At 35.0% G+C, this 15,259-nt stretch overlaps 1 protein-coding gene across 1 annotated transcript in view; it reads left to right on the top strand.

Moving 5' to 3' along the window:
• The window catches only part of Il1rap (interleukin 1 receptor accessory protein), a 132,013-nt gene that overhangs the window by 90,327 nt on the left and 26,427 nt on the right, over positions 1 to 15,259 (top strand). Inside the window, exons 5-8 of the mRNA XM_026389371.2 lie at positions 4,820 to 4,985; positions 7,902 to 7,973; positions 10,229 to 10,355; positions 13,488 to 13,636. Of these exons, the coding sequence (XP_026245156.1) occupies positions 4,820 to 4,985; positions 7,902 to 7,973; positions 10,229 to 10,355; positions 13,488 to 13,636 (514 nt within the window). The remainder of the gene's footprint in view (positions 1 to 4,819; positions 4,986 to 7,901; positions 7,974 to 10,228; positions 10,356 to 13,487; positions 13,637 to 15,259) is intronic.

Here is a 15,259-nt window from a genome sequence, read left to right as displayed (position 1 = left end):
ATATTACTGGATTAGTTCTCTTCCTCATTGTTGTAGTTGGATATTTAAAAGTTCATGTTAGAGGGATACTAGCGAAAACAGAGGCAACTTTCCCTCTTCCCTGAGGATCAGCAGAACGCTTTATTGGGCGTTTTGTATATTACATTTGTGGCAATTGCTGAAATACTCTCAACCGCCATTTAGCAGAGTGAGAGACATTCTGGATATTAATTTTTAAAGAACTGATTGTTCTCATACCCATGGTGATCATTAAAATGTGTGTGTTGCCTTCACTTGTCATTTTGGGTATGAAATTAATCCAAACTGGTCATATATTGTTTGTGGATTGCTCTCAGAAACTAGGAAAATCTTTGATTTTTTTTTTTCTAACAAAGTTCCATCAGGAAAGAACATTTCTAAAAAGCATCAATCCAAGTCTTTTCATTGGCATAGCATATCTTGTTGGGAAGTTAGTCCAAGGTCTGTGTAATAGACTTTATTTTTTAATGCTTGCTTCAATTTGGTTTGACAATTTGGCTAGATTGATTCTTTCTCTCTCCTTTCCCTATAGTCTCTATAGAATAGAGTGATTCTCAATTTTTGGCATGAAGTTAGTGTGCATCATATTCTCTTTTAGAGCTATACACTCATAATTCTACATATACATATATGCATGACGTTATTTTATATACTTTTAGATCCTCTGAGGACCAAGATTCATCACTTAAATAAAATTCAATTCAAGCAAATGTCTCTGAAGCCTTGAGGCTGAATCATACCAAATGAATTACCTACTTTCTATTTTGATAGAACTTAATTTATATCTCATCTTTGTTCTGGTAGCAATTGTCTTTCTCTTCTGCACTAGGTAGTGAGCTTCTTTTTCCTTTTCTTTCTCCTAAATAGCAGTCACACAGCACAAAACTGAGCCAATATGTATTGCACTTAGGAATTGATTGGATAATTTAATGAATTAGGCTGAACTGTAAAATTCCATGAGGGAAAGTGCCACTCCTGTTTTTACTGACTGTTATACACCCAGCTCCTAATAGTGCCTGGCACAGAGAAAGGGCTTTGTAAATATTTATAAATATTGGATGACTTAGCTCTGTTTATTGGAAAAGACTGGTTTATAGAACTCTTCTGACACTTCATGGCAAAATATAATGTATTTTATACCATCTTAATCTTGGATACAAAAACTTCAGTAGCTATTCCTGACTCTTCGGATCTTATATCTTAATTAAACTCTTTGTATTCTTATTTCCACTTCCCCTATCCATCCTGTAACCCACCACCCATGTCTTATCTTCCACATGCTTACTACCACTTACCTACTCCACATGGCTTGGAGCTTTGCTTCTTCCAGAAACATTTTTGATGGTGCAACACATATGTATTGAGCTCCATGTGCCAGACATGGGGCAAGTTGCAGACCATGGAGAATAGTGCTCCTTCATGTCCTCCTGGCCCCTATAGGAGTTAGTTTTCTAGAGGAGGAGGCATTCTCTATAAAACAAAACATCATAATGAAATAATTTTAAGTATTAATAAGGAGGGAAATAATACTAGGAGAGTTGCAGATGAGTTCTTCACACTTTTCTCTATGTCTGGAGGGTTTTTCTTTCCTGTCTTCCAGTAGCTATTAATATACTACTTATCCTTTAAGAACCAGCCTAAGTCTTCCCTCTCCATTAGTTTTTTTTTTTTTTCAGTGTTTTTGATTTGATCTTCAGGTACTCCCTGCCTCTGTGTGCTTTCCATTGTCTTATGAATACCAGTAAGTTATGAATCCCTGTGAGTTAGGAGACATGTTTTTAACATTCTTTTTGTGCATTCACACAGTGCTTTGCCTGTTGTGGTTTCTTGAATGGAAACACTTACTTTACTGTGACATTCCCTTGATCACAGCCTTCCTCTCCCCATACGCTTCATTTCCGTCCAAGGATCTCAGAGTCATTTCCTGTGCTCTTCTTTACCTGTATGTTGTGGTTTGTTATTACAGCAAATGTTATGTGGTTGAAAAGTTGCTCTTCTATTTCACTTCTCTCTTTTGGGTGCAGAATGAGGAACTGATGGGTCAATTAGGAGGACGTTATCTTCTAGTTAGCTAAGTATTTGCTTCATTGAAGAAATTCACTTGCCATTAATTCATTTCTTGCTTTTGGAAATATCGAAGTATGTTTTGTATTCTTTGAATATCCAACTCTTTGTTCATGTCCATTTTCTTCTGATTTCTGAAATCATTATAAAATTTGCAGAATTTTGTTTTTCAGGATTTATTTCTATGTTCAAAAACATCTGTGTGTCTTAGGAGTATGTGCTAGAAATGGAGCTACTTGTAAGAAAAAGAATTCACCAGACACTATAGGCTGAAGTTCATTTGCATTTATAATTTAATGATGTCTTGATATCCCCCACCAGCACACATACACACATTTATTCATTTATGTACTTAAAATTCTGTAGATGTCATAGCTTTAAAACAGCTATAAAATGTTCCTTTCACCACCTTCGTATACAATGCTGTTGAGGGTCTCGTGTGGTAGTGTATACCTGTAATTCCAACACCTTGGGAGGCTGAGGCAGGAGGATTGCAAGTTGGAGGCCAGCATCACCAACTTTGCAAGACACTGTCTTAAAAAAGAGAAAGGAAGGAAGGAAGTTGGTTGGTTGATCGATTTAAAAAAGGGATTGAAGATGTATCTCAGTGGCAGGTTGCTCTTGAGTTCGGTCCCCAGTACTCCACCAACAAAATGCTGTTGACAAGTTCATTAATAATGCTTGACTTTTTATCCTGAAAAAGTCTGCTTTTTTAGTTTATCACTAACTGCAGGAACCAGCCTGATTAAAGTGATAGAGCCAATCAAACTATTAACATTGGAGCTGACTCCAGGCATAGAATAAGTGCAGGGCCACTGTATGAAGTGAGGACACAAGTATCAGGTGGGATTCAAAGCAATGGCTTTGAAACAGATAAATTTGAGTTTACAACTGAAACAAATAGATCCAATTTTCACACTACTTACTGCTATGACACTGACTGTTATAACTTACAGACCCCATTTCCTCATCCATAAAGTAGGGATAAGAACACTGCTAACTTTTTTTGAAAAAGAATCAGATAATACAGTACATGTTAAGTGCGTGTTTCAGTATATTCTTTATAGCATCAATTCACTGCTGGGGAGAGTTGCTCATTCTTAGTTAAGAAACCAGTGAAAGACCTTTTTCAGCTGTGTGGAACTAGGTTTCAGCTCTGTACTGTGCTATCTCTGAGATCTCTTTATCTGTCTGTCTCATTTTTTCCTCTCTGTGAAACTGGAGCATATTCAGTCTGATGTGTCTACTTCACAGGGATTTAAGAACAGCTAAGCTAACAAATGAGAGAGAAAAATATCTTTGAACTGTTTAAATGAAAGGGGCCACAAAAATCCAGTAGCGTTCTGTATACATTCTAAACTCTGTTTAAACCCAATCTGACATAAACTCGTTATCAGAGTGTGATTCTTTGTGGCTTTATACTTTGTGTGTAACCTCAGGGTACTAAAATCTTCTGCTGACGTGACAAGTGTCCAGGAGCAGTGCTTAGTCAAACAGGAGAAGCTGCAGTGTGAAAAGCTAACCTGAACAGACAGCATCAGCCTCCTCTTGATGACCTTCTCCATGAAGCAAAAGTTCAGGGCTGTCCTTAAAAGACACATTTCCTGTATCACAGAATTGCAAAATGTGCCTCTTAGGGAAATTGCCATATTTCAAAATACATGCTCCAGGAATTGAAGAAAGAAAACCTCAAGCATACAAGAATCAAATATGTGAGGCCAGGAAACTGAGCACACACACCAGTTACAGATTCTCAGCATGTGAAGATCTAAAGTTCCTTAGAGATTACCTAATCTTTTTTCCCATTCATGAATCATTGATGCTTAAAAGAAAAACAAGGTTTTTTGAAAAGTAAATATTCATCATGTATGTCTGCCACAGAGGATATATGGATGTTTTTCAAATATATATATATATATATATATATATATATATATATATATTGCAGTTGCTCAAGTTTTCTTAGTCATTTTTTAAAGATTATACACACACACACACACACACACACATATATATATATATATATATATATATATATATATATATATATATATAACGAGATGGAGAGATAGAAAGCAGGACTTGAGTTAGTACAATCTCAACATTTAACCATCAACTCATATGAAAATATGAGTTAGGAGCAGAAATAAACTCTTAGATGAGGCTGATGAAAACAGCTTTGGTTTTGGATTTGGGAGTCTATGATGGTCAATTGTGAAAATTGGATAAAAGAGCAGCAATGACTGATGTAGCAATTCTACAGGGTTACCAAGAATGCCAAAATCAGACATCTTAAATTGGAGCCTAGTTTATCAGATAACAATGGCTTGATTCCTGAGTTAATATAATCACTGAAAAACTATAGAACATTATACTTGTTCTCTTAAGCAGGACTTGCAATTGCTCAAGTTTTCTTAGTCATTTTTTAAAAACCTTAACCCTGCTTCACTATAAACATGAGACTACGAGAATTTGAATGGTGGATTATGAGATAGGAAGCCTATGCTTTTGAAATCATATCTCAGTTTAGTATTTTCATTTCTCTTTTGCAGAAATGTTAAGGACATTTATTCCACATGTCCTTTGCAGAAACATCATCCAGATACTTGACTAAAACAGTTTTGTAAAAAGTGCTGCATAGATATTTGAATGCTCTGTGCAAATTTAGATATGAAAGTATTTGTGTTCATTTGTTTTCTATGCATGTATCTAACGAGTTACATCTTTCTTCTTCTAGGGTTGTTATAAAATACAGAATTTTATTAATGTATTACCTGGAGGCATGAACTTGAGCTTTCTCATTCCCTTTATTTCAAATAATGGGAATTACACATGTGTTGTCACATATCCAGAAAATGGGCGTACCTTCCATCTCACCAGGTCTCTGACTGTAAAGGTTGTAGGTAAGCATGACTTGTGTTGAGTACACATGACAAATGCAATAATCTTGTTTTGGTTATTAATTATTTATTACATTTAATAAATAAAAGACTTCTTTTGTTCACTACTGCAGTTCTATGTGTATTGTAAGCGTCCAATAATTGTTGGTTGACTGAATATATGAGTGAATGAAGTAAAACACATGGGAATGAAAGTGTACTAGATAGATTGGTGTTTAAATTATATCACCTCTGCTTTATAGTGACATGACTTGGTTTTGGTCAAGATTTCAGTCTCTTAATCTATACTCTAGGACTACCTAGCTCTCCAAATAACTGAGAATATTAGAAATAGCATATATATGTGCAATTCCAGGCAAGCAGTGGAGACTTACTGAATGGTATTAATTTTATCATCAAAAAAGTATTTTACTTGAATTAAGTAAACTATGTCTTTCTATGTATTGAAATTTCTGTTGTTGTTGGTTGCCGTAGGTATTAGCTAGCAGTTTTCAACCATTATTTTGCACTGAGAGAATAGTTGGTAAGAAATAGGGGGGAAAAATGGACGATCCTAGACTGAGTCAAGACTCCTATCAAACCCAGAGATCAAGAGAACTAGTATCATGTGGCTTTTGGGATTAAGCCCTAAATACCACCATCTCTACTGTGCTCAAAATGATGGAGTATTAGAGGGAAACACTGAGTCCCAGCAACTGGAAGTAACCTGTTTTGACACTCCATTAAGTGGAACAAGTAATTCTAAATGCAGGTCAGTGCTCAGGGATTTGTCTGTTAGTCTGACACCAGATTCCCTGTAAATTAGAAAAAAAGGTTTTAACAAAGTGCAAGTAAAATTCAAATGAAATAATTTTTTAATCACTTCTTCTTTGTTTACTTTTGAAATAATTCTGAGGTTAGGATTAATTCAGGACAAAAAGGAAGACTAAATTTACAGTCTAGCATGAGAGGCTCTTAGAAGTCAAATGAATTAATTATCTAAGCATATATTCATCTCAGCAGTTGTTTCTAATACATGTACTTCAATGTGTCAGTTTTTAGAAAGTTGGGAACAGGTGTCATCCTGATTTATAGATATAAAATTTGACCAAGAAGGGGGAAGTGGTTCTGAACATTGAAGTAACAAAAATTCATTTTTTAAAGCTGCAAAACATTGAATATTTATTATGTATCACTGGGAGATTACTTAATTTATATTTTTAAATTTATTCCTCAAACTGAAACTCTGAGGTAAGTTTTATTTATCCTTAATTGAGGAAAACTTGCTTTCAAAGGTTAATAAAAATTTGTCTTCATAGAGTTAGCATGTGACATGGTCAGGATTAGAATCTGGCCACTGAATATTTGACCCTTAAAACCACCTCCAAGGTATTTTTCTTTCAACTTATGAATATAGATTATTATAAAAAGTAGTACTCCCAACATTTATCTGATATCTCATTATTACTTAGACATATGGGCTATCATTAAATTTTTTTAAAATTTCTGCTGATCTCTGCATTCATATTTATTTAACCAGATCCTATGTTAGACACTGAGCATTTTGAGGAGAAATATTTAGATAATAACCATAACTAATAATCATGGATTACAAGTTGAAAATATATACTACTATCATGCCATATTTTTGATCTAAAATTAATTTGGCATTTCAAAAAGAAAAGGAAATATAGAGAGAAGAAATAATGAAGACGTGAAAGCAGTTAATTATAATGTAGTATGGAAACGTATCTCATGTAAGCCTCAGAAGTCAAGAACACTGTTTAAACCCTCTATCCTGAAATATGGAGGAAACTCAATATGTGTATTTGTTTCTTTGTAAAGGAAAACCTGTTTCTATTGGCAACACTTCTGTGACCAAACGTGTGAGTTTTCCACACCAAGCAATTCTCCAATTCTCTGTGGACACCATCTGTGCTTCCTACAATTTAATTCTGTTTGATACTAACTACTTGGAGCTAGGACAGACCCCACAGGTTAAGGTTCAGTCCCTCAGAACTGCCTCAGTCCCTCATCAGAAGCCAGTTTCAAGCAGTGTGTCCCCAAGTCACCCATGCTAGGGTCCTGCTTGCTTACACTCTGAGGATTCCCACAATGTCCTCCTCTGGTTCCATGATCTTATGTAATGGCTCACAGTGATCACTTTACTTATATTTACTAGTTTATTTAAAAGGATTCAAATGAACAGCCAGGTAAAGACATACATAGGGCAAGATTTGAAGGATCCTGAGTGAAGGAGCTTCTGTCTCCATGGTATTGGAGTATACCATCCACTTTCCAACCTCACATATGGATGTATTTACTAACCAGGAGGCTCTCCAAACCTCACTGCTTAGGGATTTTATGCAGGTTTCATTATATAGACATGATTGACTTAATCATTGGCCATCAGTGATTTATTCAATCTCCAGCCCTTGTCTCCTTTCTGCACGTTGGGAGTTGGGGCTGAAAGTTTTAGCTTTTTAATCTTGGCTGGGAATATCTCTTGCTCTGAAGTTATCTAGGGACTTACACCATGAGTCATCAAACTAACATACAAAAAGATATCTCACTCCATATACACCAAGAGTCTTACAAGTTCTTGAGTCAGGAACTGGGGACTTACATCAAATAACTGGAGACCAAGACAAATGATGCTCATATTACCCATAAACACTAAAATATTACAAAGGTTTTAGGAATGCTATATCAGGAATTGGTAACAGAGATCAAATACATATTCCCTATTATGTTATACTTTGCTTGTTTTAAATGAAATGTAGTAATTGAGTTCATATTAGACTAAAACTATGTGCCTTCTTAAGAATTGAAAAATTGTACCAGGAAAATTGGAAAGGCTTCACAGATTTTGGAATAAGGCTGCAGGATTTACTACTCTCTCTCTTTTTTTTCCTTTATTTTATTTTCCATCCATCACAGGCTCTCCAACAGATGCACTACCTCCCCAGATTTATTCACCCAATGATCGTGTGGTCTATGAGAAAGAACCAGGTAATTATAGCTGTGCCTCTAAAATTCACTGAGGTTCTCTTAATTACAAAAAATAAAAGGAAACTTTAGTACAAGACAATAAGGACTATTATAAAGAAATACATGAATTTGAACTGAAATGTTGGCAGTTCTGGGGATCAGCTACTTCACTGATCTCAAGGGCAGCTCTGGGAATCTTTGCTTCTCTCTCAGCATCTGCTCCCTTCTGCTAGCAGTTTTCCTCTGCTGATTGGTGATTTCTGTGTGATGCAAACTTGACTTTGCACAAGGTTTTGGCTTAATGAGGATGCAACAAGAACATAGGACATCCTTCAACCTTCTGCTCCACTATAAAAAGGGCAGAGGATGAAACTTGGAGACAGGACCGTGGCTCTCAGAGGTCTAAATCGATAGAGATAATACACCTAGATTCAGAACACCACAGAATGTTTACTGTGGCTCTCTGACTCTCCTATTTTTGTAATTTTTCATGCTGGAAAAAAAAATTGCTTATAACTGTCTAAATAAGAAATAATTTATGTCCTCTGACTCAACATTTCCCAAGTTAAGTGAATAGAAAACTATAGAAAAACTTTAACAATTTCTAAATTGTATCATTTATAATAAATTCATTCAGTATGCAACATGAAAGAGAATGTGTATAAAATGTTCTAAAGATAATATAGCCAATGATCAGCATGAATGGAGAACAGCAATACCAAAAAAAAATAAAATGAGTTTGCAAAAGTTGTTTGCCTTATTTAAAAAAAAGAGATTACATTATGGGATCTGCCAACCTCAAACAAGCTGAATTTCCTGGAATTGGCTTTGGCTTTGTATAATAATATGAACATTCTTCCCACTGTCAGGGTAAACTCCTATTAATCACTAAAACATGTTTCATCTACTTATAATATCATGTTTTCATAAACAGTTCTGGATTTGATGTTCATTTTATCACTTTATTGATCTAGGAAACTGGAGGAGAAAGACATACGAACTATACATCAGAAGGGAGAATAGAATATGATCCCAAAGTTAGATCAACCTAAGTACAAATCAGAGTGATCAGGTAACCTATCCTCTAAACCTGACACTTTCTGAGAGTGAAAATAGTCACTATTAATAACTCACCAGGAATCCAGGCATAAAAGAGTATTCTTCTTAGTAAGCTAAGATGGGAAATCCAGTTTAGGTCAAATTCTGGCCTAATACTTATAATAATTTGACCTAGAAATGTCTTTTATCATTTATGTGTAAGGTAGCTTTCTGTTGCTGTGACATAATACCTGAAACAACAACTTTAAAGGAGAACTGGTTTATTTGGACTAAGTTTCAGAGGTTTCAGTCCATGGAGAGCTGGCTCTCTTGTTTCCAGGCCTGTGGTAAAGTAGAACATCTTGGTGGTAAATGTGTGGTAAACCAAAGATGGCCAGAAAGCAAGGGGAGGGCACGTGTCCAACTCCTAAAGGTTCTACCACCTCCCCAAAGTGCCTACAGCTGGGGACTAAGCCTTTAGCATATGAGATTTGTGTTACATTTAAGATCCACACTATAACTGTCTCTAAGACTCAGTTTTTGCTTCTGTAAAACATGAGTATATCCTTAAGATTAAATAACCTTGATTGATATAAATATTTAGCACAATTACTTGTGCAAAATTCCAGTGTGTAGATTGCTGCTGCTGTTACTGTTAACTACTCTTCTTTCTGTCTGGGGATCTCCCTAATCTCATTTTTCCATCTCAGAAGCATACTTTGGAACTTCTATTTTTAAATTGCCTGTAAGTTTATTGAATCCACCCCAATATCTTGAGAGTTTCAAAATGAGGAATTTGTGGTCAGTTCTCTTCATTGATGGAATGTTCCATCTTCCTTGGACAACAACCAAAGATCTGGGGAGTCTTTTCTTGGTCACCCTTTGTTTATGAGAGAAATAACAGAAAAGAGGAGCATTCCATAGAGATTTGACTAAAAAGTTATTGCCAGAGCCTTTTTGAATAAACAGTGTCACTTACAGAATATGTAGATTGCATTAAATGTGGCCATTCTAGTAATTTTAAATAAAGCTGTTGACCTTCTTTAATTGGTTTTGTCTTCTATTTTATTATTATTTTTTGTAATAAAGTATGGCAGATTGCATTAAGATAGTTCACAAGAGAATTAGACCAATGGAGTCATGTGAAAGTTGAAAAATGATGTCTTAACACAGATTAACTTTATCTGCTACCTGTTTTTTTTCTTTTTTCTTTTTTCTTTCTTTTTTTTTTTTTTAAGGAGAGGAGCTACTCATCCCCTGTAGAGTCTTTTTTACATTCATTAAGGACTCTCACAATGAGGTTTGGTGGACCATTGATGGGAAAAAACCTGATGACATCACTATTGACATAACCATTAATGAAAGGTATCATGCGGGCATGTAAGGGGTGATTAACCTTTGTTCATCAGTCAAAGGCCCTTTGATTTATATTAGTTAATGAAAGTAAAAATTCTCATTTTTGCCTATAACTAACAAAATTTTCATATATTTAATGCTTACATCTCAAAGCAGGGATACTAGACTTGCCATTCATGGACTACATGTCACCCAAGAATTGACTTAGAATGACCTGAGGCTAGGCATCTTCATCATAGTTTGCCAGCGGGGCATGTACCATACTGCTTCTTAAGCCCTACAGGATTCATATATTTATGATATCAATTGGAATTAGATGGAATGTGCATCCTACATGAATGGACAGCTTACAAAATAAGGTTGAATATACTTGAAAGTAGTTGTTTTCTTTTTCTCAATCCTGTATGTGCCCATGTACTTATGCCTCAGATAATTATAGGTTAGCTCTTGTAGTTCCTTGTCTTTCTCCCTCTCAAATACTTCATAATTACTTTGAAAATGTTGAATAAACAAATAAATGTTCATGAAGTTTTGTTTTAAAAGTGAATGGGTAACAATATAGCTCACTCATAAAATAACAAACTGGGTCACTCTACCCTTAAAATTACCTGATTTTTTAAGGGAGATGGAAAAGAGAAAAGTATCGAAGACAGAAGACTTCTCTGTAAATGAAGTATACCATTGCCAAAGAGCAACTGGTTCACTGCAGCTAGCAATGAGATTAGCTGATCAACTATGTGGCAAAGTAGTTTCAAGACCTTAAGCTTTATCACTTATGTGCAAATAGACCTTAAGCCACTTGAATTTCTAGAATTCTAAATCTATGTTTTCTCCTAACAGTCAATTCAAATTTTGTGCAAAAATCATAAAATGTTTACTTCACAGCAGGTACAGTAGGAGTAACAATGATAGAGCAATATTTTCAGTACAATGTGATAAATGCAGTGACTGAGATGCATTGGATGTTATTGGAGGATTTAATAGGAGAGTCAGTCAGTTTAAGGAGATTATGTAATGCTTCTAAGATGATACAGTACCAAAATCAATATTTGAAGGATGAATAGAAATTTTTCTAGTTAAAGAAATGAAAAGAATGTTCCTAGTAAAAGGAACATCCTGCGTAAAGGCCTGGAGTTTAGAGAAGCAGAGCATATTGAAAGGCATAAAAGAAGCTTTCTGAAATTGAGCTTTTTTTTTTTTTTCAGAAGGAATTGATGAAAGATGGGGCTAGAGGCTCCAAGGGAGAATTATTATTGATCATTTCAGGAATTCTGAACATCGTGTTTCCCATCTTCATAATAATAATGAATGAATAGCAATGAAGTCATGCTGTTCCTCCTTGCTGCTATTGAAACACATTCTCAGTGCTCAGAATAGCAGGGGAGTTAAATTTGGACTGAACCAATCAGAACCCTTAATCAAATTTTCCTGACTGACAGACAGTAAGCTTCATCCAAAGGAGAACCTGGATGGCAGTTGCTATAGGAGATACATATTTTTACTCTTAAAGGAATGGAGTACAAAAGAATTTTAAATCTTGATCTTAGACCCAAAATACTTGATCTTTAATTTACTGAGGTTTGAACATATTTATTTATTTATTTTAATTTTTTATTTATTTTTTTATTGTTGGTCATTCAAAACAATACATAGTTCTTAATATATCATATTTCACAGTTTGATTCAGGTGGGTTATGAACTCCCAGTTATACCCCGTATACAGATTGCTGTATCACATCAGTTACCCTTCCATTGATTTACATATTGCCATTCTAGTGTCTGATGTATTCTGCTGTTTGTCCTATTCTCTACTATCCCCCCTCCCCTCCCCTTTTCTCTCTCTACCACCTCTACCGTAAATCATTTCTTCCACTTGTATTGTCTTGTCTTACCCCTCCTTTCCTCTTATATGTCATTTTGTATAACCCTGAGGATCGCCTTCCATTTCCATGCGATTTCCCTTCTCACTCCCTTTCCCTCCCACCTCTCATCCTTGTTTAATGTTAATCTTCTTCTCAAGCTCTTCGTCCCTACCCTGTCCTTGGTTACTCCCCTTATATCAAAGGAGTCATTTGGCATTTGTTTTTTAAAGATTGGCTAGCTTCACTTAGCATAATCTGCTCTAATGCCATCCATTTCCCTCCAAATTCTATAATTTTGTCATTTTTTAATGCAGAGTTGTACTCCATTGTATATAAATGCCACATTTTTTTTATCCATTCATCTATTGAAGGGCATCTAGGTTGGTTCCACAATCTTGCTATGGTGAATTGTGCTGCTATGAACATCGATGTAGCAGTGTCCCTGTAGCATGCTCTTATTAGGTCTTTAGGGAAAAGACCGAGAAGGGGAATAGCTGGGTCAAATGGTGGTTCCATTCCCAGCTGTCCAAGAAATCTCCATACATATTTAATTTCACAAAGTTTTCTTGCTCTGAGCAGATCCTCCCTTTATCTGTTAGGATTTAACCATGAGATTTCCGTATCTTCTTCCAAATATTCTACCTTTGTTCAGAATCTAATAGTATATGCTGTACTTCGGTGGAATTACCGAAGTACAGCATCTACTATTGTAGGATAATAATAATAGTCTTCAACAAACATTTATTAAGCTATTATTGTTCTAATACTTAAGCATTAATATAATCAGTTCTCAGAATTCTTCAGTAAGTTAATTCATATAATGCACCTTGTAGGGATTACTACCTTCCTTTTCCAAAACTGGAGCACACCGCAAGAAAGATTAGCCATACTGCCCGAAGTTTATAGCACTAAATGACAAAACCTGGATCAAAACCCAAATAGGTCTGATCTCAGAAGATTATTTCTAAATCAATACAGCATCCTGCCTCAGAAATTTGAGTGAAGGAGACAGTTGGCTTTGAAGAAAAAGCTCTAGCAAGAAGTTAGCATTGGGATTTGATCTAGACATTAGGATAGTGTGCAGTATAGATGGTGAAGAGCTTGTTGATATCTAGCTCTTCCCCTTTTATGGTCACTGCATTGCAAGTAACACTGCTCATTAGCATTCTTTCTGCCCTCACCTGGGTAGGGGCTCTGTGGGTGCTTATGTGTCTGATTCACAGAGCATAATGGCCTCTGAGTCTCATGAATGCTTTGGTTTTCTTTTCCTTGTGTCTAGCATAAGTTATACTAAAACAGAAGATGAAACAAGAACTCAGATTTTGAGCATCAAGAAAGTTACTCCTGAAGATCTCAAGCGTGACTATGTCTGTCATGCTAGAAATGCCAAAGGGGAAGTTGACAGAGCAGCCAAGGTGAAGCAGAAAGGTAATGGATGCACTCAGCAGATGGCTCTGTGAAGTCCAAGTGTAACAAGTGGTGAATAGGAAAACAGGAAACACTGAGAGCTCCTAGCATGGCCTCTGACACATAGTAATGAATCAGTTTGAATGAGAACACAAGCAAAAGTTTCCATCTATGTGAAAATACTCAAATTATTTTTTTCCTGGTAATGTTAGTACCTTAGTACCCAAATTGTTGCTCAAAAAATCCATACAATCATGAGACTCAGTTTTATACCTATTCCATCATAAAAAGTGAAAAATAAAGAAAATATTCATAGCTACCAGGATGTAATAAAATTGGTAGAGTCACATGTTGTTTGTGAATTATAATGTTACTTTTAGAAATCATTGATAGCAGAGTTCAAGTTTCATAAAGTTGATCATACCTTATGACTTAATTCTTTTGGAGATTTAAATATAAATTAAATATAAATTTAAACATAAATCACCTAACAGGCAATTAGGTATCTATGAAAATTCATAGAATTATCTATAAAAATGAAACACAAATAGCAACCATCTAATTGTGTGCAAGTAGTTAAGGGATAGAGTATTCTTGCAGAAAAATGTAATTTTAAAATTACCATTTTACATACTATGTGTCAATATTCAAGTAGTTTATATAATGTACCAATAGCTATAACTGCTAAAATGAAAAAAAATTAACTTAAAATAATGTAAAAAATGATTTCTATGTTAATATTACCCTATTTTTACATAATAAATAAAAATTATAAAGCCTTCTTGTGTGAGCTGTTGCTCTAAAACAGGCTGTCTAATATTATTTTTGGGTCTCTCCCCTAATACAGTATCCCAGACAATTAATCCCTTTCAGAGTCTTTTTCAGTGGTTGAGAGAAAAGAAATGATGTCTTCACATCACACATGCAATGAGGTCATTCAGAAACATCCTGGATTCTACTGTTTGATAAAGCTTGTAATATTCATAATAAAAGTGAAAATAAAAATTAAAAAACAGCTTATAATTGTACATTTTGCACTGGGACTAAATCTTTTTTTTTTTTAACTAATGAACAAACAGGATGCACCTGAACATTTCATTACACATGAGATAGAGGCAAAGCCTAAAATGTGTATATCTCTCAAGTCATACTGGATTTGTTCAGGATAAGTCATTGCTTCTGCTCCTCAGTTGCCTAAAGACTAAAGTACATGATGTTAGCAGTTCTTCAATGTTAGATCCTGAAAGCACTACTAAAAATCATTATGGATTACATCATGCAATGCATTATCTCTACTTTAGAAGTCAGCCTGTTGAAATAGTGATTTCTGTGCATCTTAACTCCATGACCTTGAAAAGTCACTGAATCTCTCTGAGTCTCAATTTCTTAATATTTAAAGTAGGCAAATGAGTGCCAATACCTCATCAGGTTGTTTTAAAGTGCTCAGAGCGGGTACTAGTGTATATCTCTATGTATTAAATGCTCAGTAAACATTAGCTTTAAGTATTATTTCCACAAGGCTTTCATAGGTGTTACTTGACAAAGGCTTTCAAATAAATATCATAGGTGAGGTTGAGCAGTATTAATCGAGTTATTTTAATTCAGGACTCATAGATTCTTTAATATATAACATTTGATATGAAT

This window comes from Urocitellus parryii, chromosome 2 (genome assembly GCF_045843805.1).
Source record: "Urocitellus parryii isolate mUroPar1 chromosome 2, mUroPar1.hap1, whole genome shotgun sequence".
Lineage (NCBI taxonomy): Eukaryota > Metazoa > Chordata > Mammalia > Rodentia > Sciuridae > Urocitellus > Urocitellus parryii.
This window is presented reverse-complemented; position numbering and strand designations above follow the sequence as displayed.